Below are 26,019 nucleotides of genomic sequence, written 5' to 3' on the forward strand. Positions count from 1 at the left end.
GGCACATTTATGGATAGATGGCGTTGGGAGCACCATCAGAATAAAGCGCTGGGCTATCCCGACTTATTCCAAGTACCGCCACCGTTTGATCATGTCGCGGGCGCTCCTATTGGATGCTGGCGACGCGTCGCCATTTTTGGCTCATGGCATATCCCACATCCAGGCACGCACACTCACATTGGTCTGCTGTGGCTGCCGGTGATGCACTGCCGTTTGCAAGCACGCTCTCATGTGGAGCGCAAATTCGTCTGCTTGTACAGGGTGTGTGATGGTGCTGGAACGCTGAGCTCTTATTGGCTCATTGGAAAAAATAGTGGGTAGACCTTAGGGCATCTAGCATTGATGTCAAATCGATCAATCAAAGCTCGGTGTCGTTCTGACGTGCGCCAAACGCGTCCCGCCAATTGACTCAGTTGTCTGCGTCGCCGTCTGCCGTTGACCCTGGCACGTTTTTAGCCCCATTTTTTACAGAGAGGGAGCTACGCTTTGTAATTTTTCAAGATTAAACTGACCTATGAAATAGACATTTGACGAAAGTTTAGATTGCTAAGTGCAGGCACTGATTTTTACTGCCCATCTTAGATCGGGCCTGGTTATTTCATACACCCTATACTTCAAATAAAGTAAAAGTTTTATGAACCTACTTGAAGTAGTACAGGGAGTTTCCGAGAAGCCAGAACCATGCTTTTTGGCCAGGGCAAATAAACTATGTATCGCAGAGGGCTCCAACTCCGTGAGAATCTGATGCTGGCGGTTGGGATAAAACGCTGAAGTTTCAGAAAATGATGTTGCCTTGATCAAAAGATAATTGAGAAAAACAAAATTTCAATATGAGCCGACACCCACCTAAGCCTAATATTGTTAAGAAAGGACACTGCGGGACCACAAAAGTTTTCAGCAAGAAAGAGGTTATTGTTTTGAGTATAGCTATATGCACGAGCTCGTGCAACTTGACTGGAAATGGCTATACGCACGACACATAGAGCTCATGCCATATGGGTCACCCTTTTCGAAGGGCACGTGTATCACTGGGGAGCGTGTTAACCCCCCACCCCCACCTGTGTTCACGCCGCTTCGCAGCGACAGTCTGCGGCTGCTAATTACAAACCTATTAACCCACTTGGCCTCTTATACACGCCGCTTCGCGGCGTCCAGCCGGCAAACCAAGCCCCGCTGTCCTTCATTGCACCTCCGGAAAGGGAGTCCCATTTAATTTAGTTCTGCGAAGTTTCGTCGACAACATTTGTTTTGTTCAGTGATAGTTAAAAAAGAAATGCCGTAAATATAGTTAAATGCTCAACCAAAAAATAAAAAAATAAATGTTAGAAAAAAAAAAGGTTTGTGGGATTGAACTTGGGTTCGCTGCATATGCATCAGACAACTAGCCATTTCCAGTTGAGTTGCACGAGCTTGTGGATAGATTTGTTTGTTTTTTTTCTTACTGAAATGGAATGACAATTTTTGGATAGCAAGTTTTACCAAATCGGTTCTCAGCTTATGGGAGTGCTTCCTCGACGAATCGATTCTATGGGATATTTTTGCATTCTATAAAACTCGCTATCCAAACAGAAGTTCACCATTGTTCATTCAACAGCATGGCAATCGCACAAACTGCACAAGACCGCGATGTTTTGCAGAACACCGCTAAAAAACACGTAACGTCTAATAATAAAAGAAACCTTAGATAAAAACAAAATTTAACGCGCAGATAGCCATTAAATAAGGTGTTTCAGCAATCGTCAGATAGCCCCAGAATAAAACCTGTATTTCAGCCACTGCGTTCGGCCTCACACCATTTCCTTCGCCCTCAGGTAAGCGTTCCACTGTTCCGGTATCTTCTTGAACGTCTGGATCTTCTGCCGGATCTGTGCGGGCGTCTCTTGGAAATAGTTTTTTCGGTCCCTAGCCATGGCCACGTAGTCTTCGTCGTACTTCTCCAGCATGTAGACGCAGAACTTGACGTTGTCGCCAGATAGACGCAGCGTGTTCGCCGTCGGTTGCGACGCTTCTTCTTCGAGTTTCTTCACGACGATTCGCTTGGGTGCTTTGACCTTTTTGCTGCTGCCCGCGATCGAAAGGGCTTCGTTGGGGTCGGCGGCGAGACCCATGTCCCGCAAGTTGTCGTAGACGCCTTTGGTCTCCTCCCAGGCCTCTTTCACGGGCACACTTTGGATCTTGATCCTACGCTTGGCCTTCTTCTTCAGCTTCTTCTTACGATTTATGCTGTAGTTGTAGCGGTTTTTTCTTTTCTTTGTAGTTTTGGCGTTCCCCATGTTTCGCCGGGTTACAGGACGCAACTACAAATAGGATGGAAGACCCCAAGCAGTAGCAACACGTGAAATCGCCACAAACACGAGAAGCGTCCAACGCGAGAAAGGCTTGGCGCTTGGCTTCGAATCCAGAAAACAAAATTTGACTTCTGGATTGGATTGCACAGGGTTAACCGAACCAAATCAAAATTGGTCGTTTTGGTACTTTTTTTTCTTTCTCGGAGTGCCCTGGGTGCATGCAAACAAGAGGGGAGAAGTGCCGCAATACTTTGTAGAAACGTATAAAAGTTTGTGATATTTTTAAGTATTACAGATTTTACGAAAATTAAATGTATATTAAAAAACACGACAAAGTACGACAGTCATAACCAATTGACTTACAGCGCCAGAACCGCCCCCGATCACAAAGCGGCGAAACTTGAAACGTTCGCTCAAGCCCGCCCATAAACAGCGGGTTTGCAGTCTTTGCAGCAGTGCCAATTTCTACAGATGTTAGGTGTATCGGACTCGTGCTCGGTACTTGCCAAGTTGCTCTGGTGAACTGATAGTAATTTTGCGGAGCGTTTTTGTATGTGTGGTTATTTCGTTAGGATAGCCGCAACGTTGCAATGAACGACGCCAGCGCGGGCGTTTTGTCTCAGGCAATGAACGTCGCCAAGCTAGAAGGCAGAGAAACCGACGAAAATGATGCAGAGTCTGACTGCGACGTTGATAAACTCTCAGGTACGTAAATTTTTTTCCTTTTTCTATTTCGGGCATTGATTTTAAGTCTGCTTCGTGCGTGAAACTTACATTGAAAGGAGTCGGCACGGTTAACTGCGATCGATTACAGTTGCTACCTGGTCCTTTACCGCAAAATCTGGTCAGGATTTGCTATGAACAAAAGCAGCAGCTTGCCTGTGTTCGTTGCCGCTGCAACTAACCGCGTCTCTACTACTCCGTGACTAACGACAGCACGAGCGATCGGTTGAATATGACCGTTATGGTCCGTCTGACTCGATGGAAGCTTCCATCGTTTTGTAAGCTTATTTTTATTTTTCCTTTTTTACCCGTAAAATTTCGTAACTTTCAGGATCATTCATTTCTTGCAGTCAGTGACGTTTTCTTTGACTTGAAAGGGGTTATGAAACGGTTTTCCTACTTCTTCCTCCTCAGCTTTAATTCTCAACTCAAATGCAAATTGTGAAATCACGTCGTCGTGACATTCTTCGGCACCGGTGCGATGACTCCTTGCTTCCACCGTGCTGTTTTATAACTTGTCATTCCCCAGTGACGATAAGTTCCGTCAGGGCACTTATTGGGCCACGAACGCGAATCCGAATATTCGTCGACGGATTGGTTGTTGACGAGCGCATACGTCCGAGTGACGCAGTTCTCGTGTCCAATGCGTGAGCTGGGCTCGGCTGACGTCAGGTTGGCACCGCTGACGCGCTTTGGGAACCGCGGATGTATCATAGGAAAAAGGCGGAGAACTTCCGAAGGAAAGAAGGTACAAAATAGTCCGCCATATTTTCAAATGTTCGTACCGAAAAGCTGGCTTTTGACTTTCTACCCTCTTTCTTTTGGCCAGCTAAACGATATGTGATTAGTAAAGTCCCAATTTAAAATCATTCATCCCAGCCCAAAATTCGCTTCATGGCCCCTTTTAAAATTGTAGGGAATCGATAAAAAGATAGATTGATATAAATACGAAGGAATATTCTCGGCTTCGGCTTATCATATTTCCTGCTATTTCCCACATCCCCAACCCACTTTATATTTTAATCCGTTTTTTTTTTTTTTTTTTTAACGCGTTGTACATGAATTAATTTGCACTTATTGAATGTTTGTTATCCTAATAATAGGAAACTAAAGCACAAACATCGCGTGCTCGCGCAAGCACGTATACGCCTCCCCCAAAGAAACAAAAGCAAGGCGGTAAACTGCTCAGCAACATATGTTTAGAATCTTCGTAAATTTTTTTTTTTTTTTAATTATTATCGATTTATGCGGACTCGGCGGAGATTTGACACAAACCAAAATCAACGCCACAGAAAGACGACACTCCGACATTGAAAGGTTACTGTCGTGGCCTAGCTGCACAATGACCGTATCGCGTGTTCTTCGGTGATTAAAAATGTTGCCCAATTCCGACAGCGAGGGCGCGTCCGCTAAGCGAATGCGATAAGGGAAAAGGCGAGCCGGCGTCTCTCATCGGAAGACTTCCACGTCCGCGCGCGACAAGCGCGGGTGCGTTTACGAATGACGTAAAAGGCGAATGTCTGTCCTCCTTTCATCGTGAGGTGTTTTTCTTTTTTTGGTACATACACGTACTTTTATTTTTTGTTTCTTTTCAAATTGATTGCTTACGGTAAAAGTGATTTCATGAGACGTTCGTGGCGGCCCCTTTTTGCCCGCGTAGTTGTTTTTGGGGGGGTTGGCTTTGCGCAGCGCTCCAGAGCTGTGCGGGAAAGGTATCTTTCTTTTCTTTTTTTTCCCTCGAGTTTGTTTCTAACTAGAAACTGGTAGCAGAGCGCAAACAATACACAAAGGGAGGAATGGACAGATCGAGCGCCTCTTTGTTGGTTTTTAATGCCTATTTTGGCGAACATGATCAAATTGGCAGGCGTATATTTCCTGAACGCGTCCCTCCTTACATCGTGTGTGTTGTTTGTTACCTCTAAAATTTGAGGGGAAAGAAAAAAAAAAAAACAACATTACTATGTGATGCAATAGAGTAATACATATTAGAGGAAGGCAGCTATGTCCCGCGATGGACTCTTTTCTAAAAGTTTCTCTATTCAGAGAGGGACGAGTCCAATCTACGTTCCAGGTACAGCATACAGCGGCTTCTCCACATAGCCACAACTGAACGTCCCCGAGAGCGGGCAGCGGACACTGAGTTTTTTTCCAAACTGGCACACGTATATACGTCGCGCCCAATTCACGAAATAGAGAATGCATGATTTAGGCAACATGGTTCCACATTCCCGCCGCCATTCGAGCAGAACCCCACTCTATATCCAGAGATGAGCCCGCGGTCCCTTTTCTATATACCTCTTACGGTCCGGACGACTGAGACTAGAAGCTCTGCCTTCGGCGCGAGCTTTCTGCCCTCGCTAACACAAGTGGGAACGCGCAACAGGCACGCGCAACCAGAGCACTGCGGAAGCCAGCGAGCTCGCGCTGAAGGCGGAGCTTCTGTAGTCTCAGCTTGAGGGTGAACAGTGGGGAGTGAACCGAGGATCCCAGTGCTCGGCAGCGCGAGCTTTCGCTCCACGTGTTCCCAGCTGCAATGGGTTGTGCCTCGTTTCACTTGATGCCCAGACGCAGCCAGCGGTACGAGTTGATGAGACCAATTCGAGTCTCAAAAGTGCGACTCACTGGACCTTCCCTGTACGTGATCGGTTCGGCGAGGAAAGAAAACGTACGGACGCGTAAAGAACACCGTTTCGTCGCGCTTTCGACGCGGTCCCATTAGCTTGTTGCGTCGTCTGCGTCCGGACGTATAACACACTGGGCCACCGATACCTTGTAGATAAGGAACGGGAAGGGCGCCTTCCGCGCCGGCGGACCGTGGGAGGGCACCGGCGGCGACGCCGAGACCCGGCTGTTTCAAGGGCTGCGTCGTCGGCTAATTGTTGCCGTCTAGACCGGAGAATGCCGTGGGTGCCCCGCGGGCACCGGGCCAGCCGGTTACCTGGGGAACGGATAGGCCCCGGGCGGCCGGGAGGATACCGCCTTTCCTAGGGCACGAGCCGCTGCGGGACTCGCAGCTTCCACGTTGTTGGGTCCTTTGGAAGAACACACCGCTTCAGCCCTCTTGGTGCTGTTAGCTGAATATTTATCTGAAATTGCAGGAAAGGATTTTTTCCGTACCCCAGAAATGTTTAAAAAAATTGCGATAGGGGGAAAAATATTGTGAGCCATCTGTGGAGGTGGTTGGCCAGCGAAGCTGCAGAGCACCACACCTCAAATGAATCACCAAGAGACGCACACTTCACCAAGTGTTTATTTACAGTATTTATACATCATTTTGAAACCGTAGTCATGATTTCTTTGTGATCACCATGATATACACTAACGGTGTTCCATTACAACTTTGGTGAGATGAGCTCGCAGCCAGGCCAAAGCAGCCAAGCTTCTCTTCGCATAGTTGCACACTCCTTGCGTCACGTACATGTGACTCTCAGGTGACGTCATACGGCACGGTATTCCCGTATCGCGGATCACCTGTTCATACTCCGGCGAGGCCGACGACTCCTAGCGTGCGAAGTTGAACCTGCAGAAGGAACGCTATCGGGAATGATACTGGTCTTATTCCTAGAATCTCCTGTCAGTCTGAGTGCTCGTATATCTGGGGTGTTTCCATTATCAAAGGTGCCTCTGGTGGCAATTTAATCGCGGAGCTGCTTATGCATTGTTTCATAGAAGAGAAAATATTCTTGTTTATAATTTTTTTTTTTTTTTTTACTAGTGGACGACAGTTATTCTTTAGAGAACTATATATACATATGCACTTTTTTATGTTTGCTCTTTCAAGAAGTGGTCTGTTTATTTGTTTACAGAACATTTCTTTTTTTCGTTAAAAATATTTTTTTACATTAAAGTTTCTTTCGACGAAGAATCTTGTTGTCTCCACCATCACTGCTCCCTTGGAGATCCCAGAAAGGTTCTAGATGAGGGCAGCGTAAGAGCGGGCGTTTCTTTGACGGAGTAATCGTTCGATTAAATTCGTGGAAGCAGTCGGCAGTTGCCGAGAAATTCCTCCGCGCTTCTATAGAACGGGTCGAGGGCTTTTCTCAGTATTTCCTTATCGCTTCCGCGAATTCGGTCCACTGGTTGTAGAAAAACTCTCTAAATGCAAACAGACTCGATGACTAAAATGCTAGTCTGGTCTTCAGCCATTATATACTAGGAACATGTTTTTCTCAGTTTGTAACGGACAATAAAAACTGGACCCGAGAGCTGAATTTAAAAGACGCGCATAAAACTATCTCACGCGTGTGCAGATTAAATCCGGATAAAACGATGCAACCGCGTATAACGGTATGATACGCGTCTTTTTACATGCTCATATTTTGTCAAACGGGCTTCCCTTCCAGAAACGTGCTTAGTTTTGAATCTTCTTTAGAGTTATTTTTTTCAATAATAGTAGTAGTAATAATAATAATAATAATAATAATAATAATAATAATAATAATGAAATGAACACATACGTTGGTGTTACTTTTTTGATATTACGTTCTTGCACACTTGTGCAAATTTGTATAGGATCTTTTCTTTTTGTGTGTTTGTTCGGGAGGGTTTGCTAAAAGTAATAACTTGGTGCGACTATACGTATTTATTTTTTATCTCTTGTAATGATGTTGCAGTGGAGGGAAGCGGTTTTGTTAAATAAAGAAATGAACTAATTACAGCCAGCTTGTTATAAATACGGGTATAGTTAATTTCGCAAAGTTTTTTTCGTTTCTTTTCTTTTTTAAGGTAATTTGGATTGCATTTTATATCATCGATGGCAAATGCATTCTTAAACTGACGAACAAAGCATGATGGGATCCTGGTAGCTTGGCTACGGAACATAAATTCCGTAGCCGGCCTACCGGTATGTATAAATTACAACACCGTCACCATGTCGGGTTTTGCTCACTTCCTGATCGAGCTTGTGTCTGCGTGACATTTGCAGAGTATGTCAACTTGCCGGTCGACAAGTATACAATTGCCGACTTCTGTTTGACATTCAAAACCATATGTGCTTGTTTTTTTGTTTTGTTTTTCTTGTAGTGTTGGATTAATGAAGGGCAGACACGAGCAACACCTGTCAGCCACACGCTTGGCTTAAAGGGGCCCTCCGGAGCTTTCTGCGATCGTCTGTTTATGTTGTTATATTGCGTAGTAGGTGCAAGTTAATATGTATACAAAGTTTTAGATTACAAAACCGTTTATTAAGCAGATGGCAGAAGAAATATATCGGGACTATTTTCTCTTGGGAGGCAATCCCCCCCATTCCCTGCCCATCGCTAAAACTTGACCAATGGAAATGCTGCATCTCGCGGTGAATGCAAACGTTATTCTTGCAACACTTTTTAAGCTTGTTGTAAATTAGAGTCCGAGAAAAACGTAAACTGATTGTGGTGTGGGAAACATAGTCCGCAACTATCGCTCCAAAACCAGCGAACTATGTTTTCTCCCCGCAAGCTTGTTGCTAGGGGGTGATGCGTCGGCGCGTCTGCTTCCCGGCGGGGCGTCTGCAGGCGTGCGTTTGCGGGACACGTTTTCCTTCTTCCCGTGGATCCCGACTCCAAAGCCAGCTTTGCGATCCTTCCACGTCAACGAGTCAAGCTTTTCCTTGTCATCTGTGGAATGCGACTGCGTATTGCAGTAGCAGCGCGACGGTGCGGTGCGACGAACGAAGACTGCCGAGCACAAAGTCCAGAGAGATTCCTCCGCGGGTCGGCGGTCGGCCGCATTGGTGACGCGCAGTGACGCCGGAATCTGACGCGTAAAGAGATGCCCCTCCAGTTTTCTGAGGTCATCTCAGAAAGGGGGGCGTGCCGGGGACTTTGATAGCAATTTTAATAGGGAAATCCGCCGCGCATGACCGTAATTTTATGATTTTTAGGATCCTTAGGGCCCGTAGATTGAGTTACCACCATAAATAGACCATCGCAGAACGCTCCGGAGGGCCTTTTAAGTCACAATTGCAGTGGGCGGTGGCTTGTACGGCACCTGAGCTACCCCACGAATTTATCAAAAACTACAAAATACCCGCCCGTTCCGTGCTTGGAACTTTATAAGTTGACTGTGAATGGCCGACAAAGTACGTTGAACGCCGTGCGATTTAGTATAGAGGAAAGCGCTTTACAACTGGAGACAACTGCCACGTGTTTACCCCTCCCCCCCCTCCCCCCCCCCCCCCCTTTTTTTTCCCCGTACAAGTATCGCATTGATGTTTTCATCAGTTTTGCTTTACAACTTTTATCGATCTTTGCTTCCCAGCACGTGACGTTGCGGTCCTCATGGTTACAGGTGTACGAACAACCTACGTATTGGTGTGTAGCGCTGGTCGAGCTCTTGTGCCACGCGATGGTCCGCCATGTGTTCTGAACTTAGTGGACTGACAAAGTGGAAAATTAATAAAAACAGTCGCATTTCTTTCTTTTTAGAGCGCAGCTCTTAGGGGCCCGTTCCCGGCTTGAGCGGCGTCGCCGTCGGCGTAACCAAGGTCACCCCAAGGTCACGTGGCCCCCCAAGGTCATACCAAGCCCACGTGACCCCCCTGGTCACGTGACCCCCCGAGGTCACGTGACCCCCCCCCGAAGTCACGTGACACCCCCAGGTCACGTGACACCCCCAGGTCACGCGACCACCCCCAGGGTCACGTGACCCCCGCCGAGGTCACGTGACCTCTCCGATGACGTCATCGTCACTGATGGCGTCACCGGCATCCGCATCGTCATCGTCATCAGTGATGATGACGATGACGATGCGGATGGCGGTGAGGTCATCAGTGACGTCACTGATGACGTCATCAGTGATGATGACGATGCGGATGCCGGTGACGTCATCAGTGACGTCACTGGTGACGTCAGCAGTGATGACGATGCGGATGCCGGTGAGGTCGTCAGTGACGTCACTGATGACGTTATCAGTGATGATGACGATGCAGATGCCGGTGACGTCATCAGTGACGTCACTGGTGACGTCAGCAGTGATGATGACGATGCGGATGCTGGTGAGGTCATCAGTGACGTCACTGATGACCTCATCAGTGATGATGACGATGACGATGCGGATGCCGGTGACGTCATCAGTGACGATGACGTCATTGGGGAGGTCACGTGACCCTGGGTTGGTCACGTGACCTGGGGGTGTCACGTGACTTCGGGGGGCATCCGCATCGTCATCATCACAGATGACGTCATCAGTGACGTCACTGATGACGTCACCGACATCGTCATCATCGCTGATGACGTCATCGGAGTCCACATCGTCATCGTTACTGATGACGTCATCAGTGACGTCACTGATGACATCATCGGCATCGTCACGTGACCCCCCAAGGTCACGTGACCCCCCCCCCAGGTCACTTCACCCCCCCAGTACTCTTCCCTCCTCCTCCTCAAGAGCTGCGCTCTAATTCGGTGTTACAGGGAGTTGTAAACGGCTTTCACTTTTTTTTAAAATTTTTATTGACATTAACAAAAGAGACCCTTGTAAGTCGTGCTCGGATTAAATCCGGTTATACAGATTGACTGCAGACGAGAGAAAAGCATTAAACCACTTCTTCCTAGTTGGTTTAAAAGAGCGCGACAAGACAAGGACAAACTAAAGACGAGACAGACGATAGCGCTATCAACTTGAAGTTTATTTCCACCGCTTCCTGTATATTCTATACACATGGGCAGCAGCCAAATAAACAAAGTGTGAAAGGAAAAAAAAAATACAGCCTCAGCATCCTAGTAGTTAGATTATACAGTGATGTCATGGTCGTCCCTAACATATGCACCAGTTAAGGAAACAAATTCCTTTGTCGGACAGACCAACGAAGGCCACGCTTCGTTCTTCTGTCTGAGTTTATTTATTTCGTAAGCTTCTATTATGTCTCGAGTTAGTTTGTCACCGTTTCTTTTAGGTATACTTTGCTTTTTTGGTAGTCGGGGGTGCATCCACAGTCAGGGCATTGAATTCCCGGATGACCGGATATTTGTTATATTACATTATACTGATGTTCCTCTTAATCGATCATTATTGGACCGTACGGTCTGTCCGATGCAGACCTTGTCGCACGACAGAGGAATAGAATACACGACGCATTCTCGACAGCTAACGAAAGGCTATGGGTGCTTTTTTGTGCAATGTTACCTCTCTTCCCCGATCTTGTCCAGAGCAGACAATGCAGCAGAGAAAGCGACTTCAACTTCTGCTCTTTTTCCTATTCTCTTTAAGTTGTGGAATACCTTGCGCAAATACAAAATGACGGACACTTTCTTTTTTCTTTTTTGCTACGGGTTTTCGGGCATTCGTCACTTGTGTGACGCTTTCAAGTTTTTCGGCGATTTTTCGGCCACTGAAGTTAGAATCTTCTGTGGGTAGACGGCATTCGCAAGTCTGTCTACTTGTTTTAAGAAGCTATTCGACATGCGGTGGTGCCCACGGTCCAGAAAGGGCGGAATGAATTCACAATTCCTCTCTTCACAGTCTCTGAATGTGCAGAGCTAAGCGAACGAGAGGATCGGCTTGGCAGCTCACACATACCCGGCTGACAAGCCTAGGTCTAAAATACTGATGAAATTGTCGACTGTCGATTCGTGCGTCAGTTGCGAGGGTGCAAGACAGTCTTTAAAAGCTCACCAACCAACTACCACCAAACATTCCTTTTAGCTTTTTTTTTTTTTTTTTTTTTTTGCTACTGGTTTACGAATGACGAGTTGCCCGGTTTGGCCAGTTGGCCCGCGACGAGTCTTCCCATGACTACGGTCATTGACAGGATGAAGGTGACAGGGCTTCCGGCACGCGCTCGTTGCCTTCCACCGTGCTTTGGCTGCGCGTGCACTCTCGATCGAGGCTCACGTCACGAGACGCCGAGGCAGGATAAGCCCGCGCTGGAGGCGGCACAAATGAAGCTCGTACCGGCAGCTCTCATTCCGCCATTGAAGGCTGGCATGCCCACGGCGGTTTTGTCCTCTCCGCGACCCTATCTGGGGCATTTCCACGAAACATGATCTACACTTTCCGAGATAGCCCGTATAGCTCGGGTAGGCTGCAGCTGACGGGCAGTGTAGCCTCGCTCTTCTAGAAACACAACCGGCCCGGGACTTTTTTTTTCTCTTTTTCGCGGGACTTGTTGACGTGTGACCCAGATCAAGTACGAGGGAATGGCTCGGGGGATAATGCAGTCTAAGCGTCATAACTGCGTGAAACGGGCTGGCAGAACCTAACACAAGAATGAGTTCCGTACTTGTCTACGTCCACACTAACGTCTCAGCTCCTCTTTGTTCATTCCATTTATTTTATATTATTCTTAAGGGCCCTCTTTCAAAAGCATTACATAAGTGATACAGTGAAAAATACAAATTGGTGAAACAAACAGCAACAAATAACAAAGTAGAATTTTTTATCAGCTTACCAGAAATACTCTCGGAGCCGCGTGTAACACGTAAAATCCCGATGCGTCTCAAAACTCGCCTAACTGAGACTAGAAGGTCCGCCTCCAGTGCGAGCTTTCTGCCTGGGCTAACACAAGTGTGAACGCGCTGGCAGGCGCAACCAAAGCACTGCGGAAGCCAGCGAGATCGCGCTCAAGGCGGAGCTCCTAGAGTAGAAGTTAGAACAGATGACAGGCTGCAGTGCTTAAAAAATATAAAAATATAATTCAAAACATATCCACAGTTGCGTGTATCGTAATACAAAAGCTGCGAATGAGAACTCGAAACACCGTTTTACAGCACTGCTTTTTAAGACTCCAAAAGAAGAAAATAAAAAATAAAACGAGCGGAAATGAATCTGACTCATCGCACTTCTCGGATAGTGAGCGTGTCTGAAGTACAGAACCCGCCGTGGGATTGACTCTTAACCATCCATGGATACCTTGACTCGTTAGACCACTTGACCGATATTGGACCTCTTGACCTCTGTTGGAACTCTTGACCCATATTCGATCCCTTGACTGAATGATCTGTTGAATCGGCTATCACGTGATTGTTTATCTCTCGACTCGTTGAATGCCTTGACCAGAAGGATCGAGGGAGGACGTTGAGTTTTGAGGCCAGAAATGTTCTTTTTGCGTTAGCTTTTTTCTTTTCTTCTAGGTTAAGTATATTACGTTGTCCTGAAGCGTTTGAGAAAAATAAATAAATAAATAAAAGTATCGCCAGTAGGGGTTTCACTGCGTGGCCCTCCAGTCAATGCTGCAAGAATCTTAAAAAAGCTGTGCAACGATTTTAACGTTGAAAGAATTGGCATCTTCTGCTTTTGATATTGTTCACCTTGTCACAAATGACAGAAAGCACACCTCCTTTCATCGAAATGTTGCGATTCCGCCGCGTAATAGTGAGGCAAAACTTAGAATATTCCCCGACCTACAGCCGCGAGCGGCGGCCATGATAAACACGCGGCGTGACGTCAATGGGGAATCTTGTAGAAAGATAGCAAGTTGTGCGAATACCTGCTCGATAAAAGGTAACTTTTCTATAAATCTTGTCGTTCCAACATATATATATAGATATATATAAATGCGTCAGAAACCTGGTATCATCGACAAAGCTTTTATTACACGGACTTTTAGTGGCGCCATCTATTCTCGGTCCACAAAACCGTCAGCTCTCTCTGCTACCGCGAACAGCCGCCAGAAGCCGGAGGGGGAGGGGGACAGGGCCGGACGGGTATGGCCGGACCCGGATGACTTTCCTCCTTTCACCATATTGTTCGCGCGGCGCCCGCCAGCACGTGGTCACGCGGTCGCGAACGGAGGAGTTCTCGCAGCTCACTGATGGCTCTAAAGAGAGAACTTTTCCGGAACCCCGCGCCTACCCCATCAACGTCACTGCACACGTGACCCGGAAGATGACGTACGAGTTGAGAGGCGGGAAAAACCTGGTTCTTTTTTTTTTATTTAAAAGAAAATAAAAACTAGGGTATCCAGGCAAAGTCTGTTTTCTGTATTTCACTTCAGAGGTGTCAGGCATCAACCTCCACAATAATTTAAGCAAAGCCCTGAAATTGTTGCACAGCTCCTTTAAAATACTTGTGTCTAAATTGAATTCCTATAGATATTTATAACAATAACCCCCTATGTGACTTTTTTTTTTTTTAAGTTTAGGCTACATAATGAATCGTGCCAGTAATGAAACGATTGTTTAATGAATGAAACAAGTGTATTCGCTGCTCATACTTCTTTGTGTAAGCTAACAGAGAGCGCGTAAAGTGTGAATTTGTGAACATTTTGTGAACAGATCCCGAGCGATCGAAGAGAGCGCACGAATGTTTTGCTGCTGTTTAAAATTATAACAAACATATTGTAAGGTTTGCCTGAAGTAGAATTTTTGTGTACGTGAGGTAATAGTGACACGAGTGCTCGAACGTAGGTAATTGAAAGTGACGCCTAGTTTACTTATTGACATAAATTTAAGAAAGCAAGTTTATACTTTGGACATGCATTAGGACATATTAGATAACGTCTAATGACATTTACAAGAAGGGTCGAGGCAAGCGAACGTCTAGTTGATTGACTACAGTGACTACGTCATCTGCAGACAATCGTGCTCGTGTAGGGATACCTCTGTATGCATTTCTGCGGCTTCAACAAAGCCTTCGACTTCTCAGCGTTTCTTATAATTCTTTTGTCGGTGCGTGCCTGTCGCTGTTGCACCGATATTTACTATACAATAGTCGCAGTGATGGAAGTGCTGCGCCATTTGCGCCACGAAGGAAAGTCTGCTACATCTTGCGCTAAAGCGCCCGTTTTGCTATGAGCTGTCCCACACCTGCGCCGAGAAAAACAAAATGTTTTTTTGTCGATTTTAATATGCAGAGAAGGACGGAAGCGAAAATGGTACAATCGTGTATTTCACAACGTCTCTACCGACCGCAGAGTTTGTTTCATCTTATGTCAGAGCACAGTCGAAGACTCAAGCACATACAATCGCGAACACACACACTAATAGCGCAAGGCTAAGGGCATTTGCTGCGCTTGATTGGTTTAGCCGTTGGACGAGCACGTACAGGAAGATGGACGATTGCCATGATGTAAGGGTATGACGGTGTTGGTCCCGATGGGTCGTTGCGTCGCCTGCCCCTTTGACTTACAATGAAGCGAAGTGTGGAGATGGCTCATCAACAGCGTGCTCGTCATCCACGTGCTCGTCAACCGCGCTGGTCCCGTCATCGTCTGAATTATCAGACAATTTTGGCCGTGTCAAAGCTCCAAAGGTCGCGAGAAGAATTTGCAAAATAGTGGGGTCATGGCGATTTTTTTTTTAATAAGACAAAACCAAGTACTTTCACTACTGATGATATCACTTGATTATCATGTCTACCCCATGCCTCCATGCCGTGGCTACAGTGTACCGTGGCACTTGCGCCGTTCGCGACAACTGTCAAGGCCTCACACCAGCGCGCGCGGGCGTCGAGCTTCACCTCTTTGCACCGGAGTGCTAGGAGCAGCGGCTGACACGGGGGGCGCATTCTGCTCAGTAGTGCTAATACAGGTCTAGCTTCTCTAGTACTACCTCTACTTCTAATACAAAAAAAAACTGTGCCTTAAAAAAAAACAAAGAATATTGCGGGACTATATTTGAACAATTGCGGTAGCTTAGTTCTCGATGCACTCAATCGAAAGGGCAACGGGCTTTGACTCAACTCTGGTTCCAGCGCCGCTAAACTGCATTGTCCGGTAGGTTTTTATAATATGTGTGGGTGGTTGCCTTTGTGGTTTGTGAGACGAGAATCTTGAGTTTGGTGTTGATAAAATCAGCTGTCTATTCTCTCCTGTCTCAATTTCTCTATATCTTCCCCTGGTTCAAGCTGTCAAATATATATACAGATAAAACTTGGTTGGACGTATTTTGATTGATATTCGTTTTAGCGGATATGCAGGATTTCGGCGGCATTTTAGTGGAATTGTATTTGCAGGCTAAATTAACTACATAGTGTAAAAAGGGGAGGGAAAAAGAGGCTTTATCTCAACAAAAATGTTGCTCTATGCTTCATTAAAAAAGAAGAAAGAAATATTAATACCCTTTGTAATTTGTAAACGGAACCCACTTTGACCTGAGCCATATTTCTAAAGAAGGATAGCAGTGTGTTCGATTTGCGTCCTATCTATTGTTACTACGAAAGAGAATAAGTAATACGGTTCAGTATAAACGAGAAAGCCTCAATCATTATCAGACATGAACTCGTTTAGCTACGCAATCGCAATTTTATTTTCGAGTAACGTGCTAACAAACGTCGACGTCTGCTTAAAAATTGTCAGTGTCTGCTTCGAACCAATGATTTTCCAGCTACAATAGGTCCAGTGCCGCTTCCATCACTGTAATCGCCAACCTGAAACGAAACAGGCAGGAACCACGGTAACGTGGCGTGAGACACCCCGGGCCAGCGAATACGAGCGGCGCAGTACCTGTACCGGTTTGATCGTTCAGGTATAGCACATCCGTCACTGGCTGTCACGGCGAGACAGGTCGCGCTACGCCCCGTGTTTCCAAGTGTTCTCGGGTGAACGCTCTGTAGCCGCTTATAGTCGCTCCGTCCGCACGCGCGGCAGAGTTTCGAAAGCGAATGTCTTGGCGGCACGACAGGATCGACTCGCTCTCAGGTACGCGTAGTTTGAAGCGGGGACGGCGATCGACAGAACACGCCTGAAATGATTCGCACGGAAAGCCCAGATATGGCTCTAGCTTCTGGTGGTAAGTTAATACAATACAAAATGTCCCCCCCCCCCCCCCCCCCCCCCAAAGAAAAAGAAAAAAAAAAAGACAGTGTTTTTTTTTGTTTTTTTTTTTTTAATGAACTATGCATTAGTGCAGGCTCAATCTCCACCCAAATCCTCGGGTGGTGCCCGCTGAACACTAATAAACACACAAATAGAGAACCGCTTGACTATCAACTATCTAAAGCCTTCTTCTTCCGTCACTACTATCAATATTTACAACCTGCATTGAAACACTCTTCTTCCTTATTTACAAATTGGATTAAAGCCTTGTACCTCCGCTGGACTAAAGCCTTCTTCCTCCAGTGGAGGAAGACAGTTTTAAAATAAGGAAGAAGCGAACTTCAATCCAGATTGTAAATACTGATAGTAGTGAAAGAAGGCTTCAATGTTGTTGATAGTCCAGCGGTTGTCTATTTGTGTGTTTGTTAGTGTTCAAATTGGCTCCACCCGAGGATGTGAGCCAACTGGCTCAGCTTCAACCAGTAGTAGGCTCCACCCAAATGTAGCCCAAGTGGTCCGGACCAGGTGCTAAAGTTCTGTGTTGCGGGTCAAGAAAAGGAGGACAGGTTCCTCCTGCAAAGCCATCCACTCTTTCCACTGGAGAGAAGGCGGATGTACTCTCCTCCTCCTCCCCGGCGTTTGACCCGCTGCCTGCCGTTATCGGGTTCACAAATTGTGAGCGGTTTTCGGAAATTTTAAATGGGAAAATGGCGACCATCGAAGCCCACAAATACAACCATTTTCCCGTAAAAAAAAAAAAAACAAAAAAAAACAAAAACAGTTGTTAATAATTTTTTGAAAAAGCATAACGGTCAGTTTTGGAACTTTGGCATCTGGTTCAAATCGATTTGGGTGGAAACTGAGCGTTCGGCAATGCCTTAATTACTTCTACAGTATTTTATTTTTTTTTTATTTCTATATATGGAATTGATTGTATATTTGTAAAGGCGACGCGGATTAGCGCGAGGACTGTTCAAATTATGGTCGCTTCGATCTTGAATATCGTACCGTAAACGGTCTCGCTAGGTCTCTAAATTTGTCTCGTCGTAAGGATTTGTTTTCCTTCTGTTGCAACTAAGGTCGAATTCATCGTTGAGTCTAGTTACGAGTTATTCGCACCTGCGTTCATTAATCGTTCATCTTTCTTTGTTTTATTTGTGAGTATACAGTTATTTTCACTTGCTTGCAGCTGTGCGAATGTCGCTACTCTAAAAAATATCGCCTTACCTCTGCGGGCATTTCTTTATCTGGACATTCCGAACAAATGCTAACGGATTGCTGCCCATGACAAAATGCTGTATGAGGGGGAGGGGAGGTTCCAGCGAAATGGAAGATTTGGGGGGGAGGGGGGAAAAGAGAACAGCCCCCCCCCCCCCCCCCCCCCCCCCCCCGCCCGGCTACGTACCTGGTGCCCCCCCCGGCTACGTACCTGGTGAGAAGAGACCGCGGTAGAGTTTCCCCGAGTCCGCACGGAGTCGATAAAATGAAAGAACGACCTGTTTTCGGGGCCGTAGACGCATCGATTTTCATTTGGAAGTGTCTCCTTTTCGCGTGCGTGTGGGGCGATAATTATTTTCGTGTCTTCCATGAGGGCCGAGCAAACAGGACCATTCGGCGGGGATCCCGTACTGCTTTGTCGTCGCTTCAAATGAGTCATTAAAAGTTTGTCTCTATTTTTTTTTTTTTGTTGGGGGGGGGGGGGGGGGAGTTAGGTTTTTAGTTTCGTCGTTAAAGCTGGATCAATGATTGTTGGAGGTTCAACCTGTTTGCCAATGTTTGATGTCCCGTGGGAGGGGGACATCCGTGCGGATCCGCTGAGAGTACGTTCAGACGTTTGATCTCTGTTTCTCCGAGAATTGTTAATGAGGCCTTGCCATTCGCGGATGTAACTACACGCGTGAGACGCAACCTCGTCCCACTCTTCTTTGGCTCACAGAAACTGGCTGAAAAGAAGCACGTCGTAAAGCAGCATACTGAAGCAATTATTCAGTTTAGGTGCGGCTTACAAAGGGCAACTATCGAGAAAGCCTCGGTGAAAGAAGTTCGAAGCGTATCGCCGGTGAGTGAAGTCTTATATATATACACGTCATTTGTAATGGTGCATTCATCTGGGGCAGGGGGGGGGGGGGGGGGGGGGGAGAGTTAGAGGGGATGCCTGCCTCCCCTAAGCGTCCCAAAGGGCAACTTTTTGTATTGAAAAAACGACGTACACCAGCCTTGCGTAGGTCGCAACAATTCAATTCAATTTTTATTTCAAATCAAGTCATACAAAATCAACAGCTGGCCCACAAAAGCAGAATTCTACTTAAAGATCTGGGCAACGCGTCACCCGTGACGTCACAGCCGTCTGTATACGTCCGGTCTCTCCGCAGCCCACCCCCGAACCGAGGGAGACTACACGGATCAAATGGCGGCCGAGATCGGAATAACCAAAACAACTCGGCTAGAAAAAAGAACTTGAGCAGACACAACACATGCGCGCTGTGCACGCGGCCTTACACCAAAGCAAATGATTCTTGCATTTCAGAAGAATGCACGATTTCAGCGCTAATCACCCAGATGAGAAAAATGTCAAGTCACTGAACTGCGGAAGCATGCGCAGCGTCTGATATTCCGCGAAAAACGGCTACTGCGCGTGCTCGAAACCAAAGTAAAAAGAAGAAATCGCGATTTCTTTTTAAATTTACTAAATCGGATTTGTTTACTCTATATCAGACTTGTTTGATTTAAATCAAACTTACATGATTTAAATCATTCCAGCTAGAAAATGGTGACTTTTTATTACTATAGCAGGTGACAGGTTAAGAGCTCAGGGTGAGGGAAAGGAAGGTTGGAAATGAGGAAGCAGGCGGACTGCTGGAGCAAGAGGGATGTTTCCTCCTCTCCTCTCCAGCAATCCATCTGCTTCCTCCTGCCCAGCTTTTCTTTTTTTTTTTTACCTTTGCTTTGTACACTTCACTTGTCACTGACTGTAGATTTGGTTTTAATGGCTGGCCTGCTATAAATTCTTTCTGCTTGATCAAATTATTTGCTTTAAATACTGATAGATTAAACGATAAATGAAAAATATTTTCAGTAATCTTTGGCGCAATGTACTTGAAGTAAAGTACTATGGATAATGTGCTTTTAAAGTGAAGTTCAAATACTTTTTAACAGAATATTTTATGGTCTTTTAAACTGGTATGCATTGCCCCAGGGATGATCGGGGGTGCATCGTTATTTTTTTTTTTTTTTTTTAAATGGCGGCGAACATTGAATGAAGTGGCCACAAAGTAGCTATTTTCAGCAATGGCGCCAAATTCAGAAGGTCCTCTGACTTCTGAAATTGGCGCCGCCAAACGTACTAGGAGCGACAGTATGACATCAGCTCCATACCTTGCGCAAGCAATCCTCTTGTGGAGGAGTTTCCCTCTCCTAATAATTTTAACCTCCTCGCTTGCACCGACTGTGCGAGAAGTAGCGAGAGTTCAAAACACTGCGGGAAAAAGTAGCGAGAGTTTAAAACACGAGAGTTCAGAACACTGCGGGAAAGCCGCCCTATAGTACAAACGAAGTGGTGCGTTGTCCGCTCGCGTCTCTGGTGGGAGTAGAATATGATGCCTTGCACTATGTCTTCGGAGTTGACAGAATGTGCCTTGAAGTCGAGAGTTCTACTTTCCTGGGAAAGAACAAGAAAAAAAAAATACTTTTAAGTTAACTACAAGTATACATACTCAGAGAATATACTTGAAGTAAAGTACAAGTTCTTTAAACCCACTAAAAGCTGTACTTTAAGTACAATGTACTTAAAGTGCTTCCCATCTCGATTCGAGCCCATCACTGCAGGATGCATACGTCCGCTGGCGCTGCCGCGCTGGCGTTTTGTTTACCTTCGGCGTGCGGAGCCCCCCACGCTGCCTGCTATTTTGAGCCGGCCGTCGATTTACATTCGTTTGCATGGGAGCCTGAAATTGCCTGTTGACGTTTCCTCGAGGAAGAGGGTCGACCGCGCATTATGCCGCGCGTTCTGTCTTGGCCCCGGTTGTCGACGGCATGACGCTGCGAATCGGGCACTGGAAACGTTTGTAGCTCGCGCGTTCCATGTGAGAGGCGGATCCGGCGCCACGCGCGACGGATTCCGACCCGTGTGCAGTCTGCTCCGAAAGAACTCGGGCTCCCTGGTTTGGGCGCTTTTCTTTTCTGATAAATGGTTCTCTGGTCCTTGCCCATGGCCGGGAGGAAGCACAAGGACCGACGCTTACGGACGATGCCCAAGAAACTTGTATGCGCCTACTACACTCCGTGGTCAGACTGCTCACACATCGCACAAAAGACAGTCTGCAAACACGAGTGACCGCAATATCCGCGGTTCGGACGCCACGTGCAAAGTTTTTCCTTGAACGCATTGCATTGTAGCATTCGAAGCACGGATCTCGTGGTGACTCGCGTTCGAATCTGCATGCAGACTGTCTTTTGTATCATGTATATAAGCAGGGTGACCCCCCCGGCTTTAGTTGAGACCGCGGTGGAAGGCACAACAGCGTTGGACCAGTTATACGTTACCCTTCGCCACGTTATCACGGTATCGGCATCTTCGCGCAGATAGCTGGGTCAGGTGATGAAAGGGAGACTGGTCGATTTGTCCGTCGAGAGCGTATAGCTTCCACCAAAGTATCAGCTTAGTAGTGAACGGAGTATAACTGGTGTGAGTCGTGCACCAACTAGCCAATCAACAAGTATTGTTGCTGATGGCGGTTTAATGGCGACGACTGTTCAGAATAAACACAAGGCGTGCTACCTTGTTCTTGTCTTTTTCACGTATCTTGCAATAACGTAGTTCCCCGTCTGCTTCTTCGCTCTTTTTCTTCACATTGTTTACGGTTCAACATCCAACACTGGGTGTAAACGAACGGAATCCAGGGACCGTGCAGTTTAATCCTTGCCCCTGTCCGTTTCGACCTGGCTGAGCACCATACCGTCTTGCGACCGTAGTCCCGGCCACACTAGCGTCGTGCAAGCTTGCTGCCCGCCGTCGGCTGTCGTGGACTGCCCGCCAAATCCAGTTTTCGACCTCAGCGGCTTTCCAGCCGGCGTTTTTGCTGGAGAAGAAACGAGCCAATGAAAGGTGGCGTAGATAGTGACGTTGCGATGTTATGGCAACGCGCAAGCCGCTTCTCCGCACGTCTTTCACGCTGCATAGGGCCGTAGCGTGATTTCGTTTGCAACCCCTATTTCCAGCAACGCGGAGCGAGGCTTCGAAACTGTGCGACAGTATAAATGGTGGACACTTGTCGCAACCAATTCAACCACTCATTTAAAAAAGTAGCCTTCATCTCTGGCGCGCAGCTGGGGCAGCAAAGCACTGTCCTATCCCTCGGCGATTCGGTGGCGCCGAATCGGCCGGAACCAGACCTGCGTCTCCTTCCATTCAAAGCGCGGCGACGTCGCAAGATCAACGAGCAGTCTAGAATGATTCAATTCACGCTGATTACCAGGTCAGCATTGACACCGACCATGTAGGCAGCGAGTGCGGTTTCGACGCTGATTTATACGGAAGATGGGAGCCACAACGGAATCACCTAACGAAGAGCAGTCGACGAAAGCGCGAGAAATCCGGCGTAATCGCGCTAAGGCGCGCGCGCGACGAGTGGCCCCTCGCGTTGGGACGCCGGACGGCGGTGCGGCCCGGCGGCGCCCTTGCCGCTTGTGTGGTCAGGTACTACTGCGTGATGCACGTTAAAGACCCCGGCCTATAGCAGTCGTAATGCACTGGCTAAATTTCCCATCTACCGTGGGTAACAATGTCGTCATACTGTGGCAAACTAAACTCCCGCTGTCCAAGTGACTAGTAATCTGTTTTTGCAGGCGGACGCGGGCCACGGTCAGCTAATTGGACGATGAGTACGTATTTCACGCCGAGGAGTCTCCGTCAAACCGCGCAGTGTGCGGAAGCTGTACTGCGTCCCAAATTAAGCGACGATGGGGTGTTTGTGCCGCAATCAGTTGTGCTTCTTTTTGCAACTTCGAAAATCTTGGCATCATTGGAGGAGGTGATGTTTCGAAAGCGCGCACTTCTTTCCTCCTGGGAGGTGTTCGGCTTCCGTGGCACAGGGGAGCTCAAGCGCGCGGCCACGGGTTGCTTGCTTTCAACGGTCGTGCACTAAACGACTTCGGAACTTTTTTCGCTGAGGCCGTCGTTCAATGCGTCGGAGGTGTTGCAGCGTAACGGTGTCCTCTAATCGTTCTTTGAGTGACTCTTGGGTCCTTGACATACGGGAGTTGAAAGCTGATAACCCGACGAGCGGATCGAATGGGGTGGCCGACACCACCTAAACAGAAGGCCTCCGCATGGTCTCCTCTGCCTTTATGAAACGTCATCATAGTCGGAGAGCGCTAACTCGGCTATTGGGCCCGAGCCCGACCTTCGACGCGCTGATTGGCCACGAGCCGCAGCCGAACAATGACACAGCACTCGTGCCCAATCTCTCGCCTCGATCGATCTGACTGTGATGACGCGTGCGGAGGCCTTCTGTCCAGGTGGTGTTGGGTTGGCACGTATGCGGACGATATAACTACTTTCGTCGTGTTATATCGTTTATTGGAGTTTTTAATGTTCCGAAAATATATACTTTCAAATGCAGATACGCAAGCAATCACCAAAACTTCAAGCAGCTTTTTTCGTCTCTTTTTTTCTTTTATGGAGAAGAAAAAATAAAGTTAAAGTACACTTTAAGTTTTATCAAACTCCAGCTCATATGAGCGTGTTTGCACATTTTGCGCCGTCGAGGTTGTCCTTGTCAGACGGTCGTTGCGGGCTCGCTTGCAGCACGCACTGTGAACAACGGACCCAGTTATGATGATCGGTGGATTCGGACCCAACGCAAAAGCTCATGCTTGCCACTGCCCACTAGCACGCTAGCAAAGCTTCGAGGCAACAGCCCTCAGCTGTTGAACGCGCCGACGGGGGGTACAATCTTTTGTAGAAAGCGGTGCGGGCTTCCAGTGTTTGGAAGAAATAGGAAAGAATTAAATGTGCAAACAGTAGACAGGACAGCACATCTTAGAGGGCGACGTAACAACTTTTGTACTTTAATGCCGCTTAGACTTATTCCTTGACATTTGTAAACTATAAAGCACGCGTCTTTTTTTAGCGCAACGGCAATGGCAGAAATGGCGAGGAAAATAAACAGCGTTAACCTCCTCAACTTGGAACCAGGAAAAGCGGGCACGTGATTTGGAGCCGCATAATCAAATGCCGCCAATGTTTAACATAGCCACGCGCTGGGGGTTGGCAAAGCACAGGGCACGCGCTGAGTTCCACGCATTGTTAAGGTTCGCCTATTCATCCCAGCGGTTGGGCACGAGCTAATACCCGAAGGCATGTCGAGGCTGGTCGAGGCATCCATCGTCGCGAGCCAAAATAGAATGCCCAGGCGGTGCGCGTGTCCACTGTGTGAGCCGCATTTAAATATCCTCGTAGTGGGGATCGCGATCTTGACGAAATCCCAGGGGTCGCATTGTTGGCGTTGTCCCCGCAACTTTGTCCCAAGTTTTTCGAAGGGTAGGCTAAACACAAGGGTTCGGTTTTATCCCTGGAATTTTGCCGCGACGAAGACGCTTCTGGGTCAGTGGCGATGCGTTCGTGTATATTCTTGGGTCCCACATAGTGCCAGTAAGTGAGAAACATTCCTACCCAGCATCGTTGCACGGCGCCGGTGTTAAAAGTCGAACCAAGATAAATGACTGATGATCGATTTCCGGAGACTAAATACGAGCACTGCCGATATATTACACTAATGCCCGCGTCCCACTAGAGCGACAGACAGCGACAAGCCTCAAACCTATGCAGCATGCTCGTGATGGCACCTTTGGCAGGCGTTTAGTCGGTCGGTGCTGGGGAAGTAAGCACGAGCGATTGCAAGCCTGCCAAAGATACCCTCGCGTGCATGATGCTCGTGTTTGAGCATAGCCTCCGTTACTTCACAAAGCCTCTCAAATCGCGAAAGACTCTGCTTTATGGCTTGTCTTTGTCTTTTGTTTCTGTATGTCGCTTAGTGGGACACGGGTATAATGGGAAACCGCGATCCACTCTAAAACCGATAATAAAAATGCTATCACTGGCTTTTTAGCGGGTTGGCTGTTTGTCAATTGCAACCGCAACGGCACGCACGCAAATGTGCGTATGGGCCTGTACTACTTCAACTTTGGTGGCAGTAACAGTGGCGGCTTCCCCGCCCGTAATGGCACACCATCGTCGTTCCCTTCAAACACGAACTTGCGAACCTGGGCGGTGTGTGCCGCCGGGGCGTCGGTGCTGCGGACGTCTGCGAGGGTCCATTAGCGAGGCGGTGTTGTCCCCCTCCCGCAAATGGGCCCTCGACGACGAGCGAGGCACGACCCACCCAGGGGTCGTCCTCGTTCAAACAGCCAGCCTGCCTCGTCGCTCCCCGCCTGCGCCACGCGTGCCTCTCCGCGTTGGCCGTCTGCCGACGCCTGGCCGCGAGCTTCTGGGAACGAGAGCGCACAAACGCGACGATCGACGAGGACGACTCGTCGTCGCGCTGCGTTTTTCTCTCAGTTGCGAACAGTGCGGGTCGGGGACGTCCACGCGTGGCGTTGGAAATCCAGCGTCGTCTGCGCACCGTCGCCAGGAATTTGCGCAGGAGGGCTCCTTTGCGGCTCTAGGCATGCCTCAGAAGACGGACGAAGCGGAGGGGGCCAGTGTCGGTGGGTGCGATTCCCCTCATCCGCGTGGTGTTTGAATTACGAGGTATAGTTTAGTGGCATCGGTGGGGTCGTCCGAAGGACCGTTTATTGAACTAAACGAATGAGGTTTTGCTTTTCTTTTACTATTTCTAGTTTCATTTTCGTTAAAAGATTTTTTCAGTTTTCTTCTTCCCTTTAGTGATTTGTTTTCCTCTCGAAAGGCCGTCTGAACCGTTCTTCCCGGCTTCTAGGCATTCATGTAGAACGCTGCACTTTTTCCTATCAGTTTTTTTTTTTTTTTTTTTTGTAGGTGGACATAACTTTTTGCTGGACAAGCATTTATATTAAATTATACTTAGAAATTGGAACACTATTGTCAGCGCAGATCGCGCTTCTGGAAATGACGTGTCAGTCAATTTCGAGGTACTATAGGCTTAAGCGTGTACCTTAAAATTGCACATGGTGTCTCCGCGGTATAGTTGGCGAATTTGACCGGTGCGATAGGACTGCTAGGCTGGGGTTTGCTATGTGTATCACGCAGTGCTGTTTGCACAACCGCACGGGGCACGTTGATCATCCAAATTGATGCAGACAGAGGCCGGGATCGAACCCAAAGTAGAACGATCACCATATGTGTTCTGTAGTTCAAGG

At 47.5% G+C, this 26,019-nt stretch overlaps 2 protein-coding genes across 9 annotated transcripts in view; one reads left to right on the forward strand and one right to left on the reverse strand.

Moving 5' to 3' along the window:
* Positions 1–619: 619 nt before the first annotated feature.
* On the reverse strand, positions 620–2,394 carry LOC8032962 (nucleolar protein 16). The gene has a single exon (XM_002401916.5). It carries the CDS (start codon positions 2,271–2,273, stop codon positions 1,788–1,790), a length of 486 nt encoding a protein of 161 aa, XP_002401960.3. The 5' UTR covers positions 2,274–2,394; the 3' UTR covers positions 620–1,787.
* Positions 2,395–2,669: 275 nt separating this feature from the next.
* Positions 2,670–26,019, forward strand: part of LOC8032975 (AMP deaminase 2) — a 75,975-nt gene continuing 52,625 nt past the window's right edge. For 3 of the 8 annotated variants that reach the window (XM_040205256.2, XM_040205255.2, XM_040205257.2), the window contains exon 1: positions 25,183–25,389. In XM_040205256.2, the coding sequence (XP_040061190.1) occupies positions 25,350–25,389 (40 nt within the window). In that variant the 5' untranslated portion in view covers positions 25,183–25,349. Of the gene's footprint in view, positions 2,994–25,182; positions 25,390–26,019 lie in introns of those variants that run through there. The other 5 variants (XM_042286660.1, XM_042286706.1, XM_042286648.1 and 2 more) reach the window with 5 other exon arrangements.

The sequence above is a fragment of the Ixodes scapularis genome, unplaced genomic scaffold (assembly GCF_016920785.2).
Source record: "Ixodes scapularis isolate PalLabHiFi unplaced genomic scaffold, ASM1692078v2 PGA_scaffold0__279_contigs__length_252992795, whole genome shotgun sequence".
NCBI lineage: Eukaryota > Metazoa > Arthropoda > Arachnida > Ixodida > Ixodidae > Ixodes > Ixodes scapularis.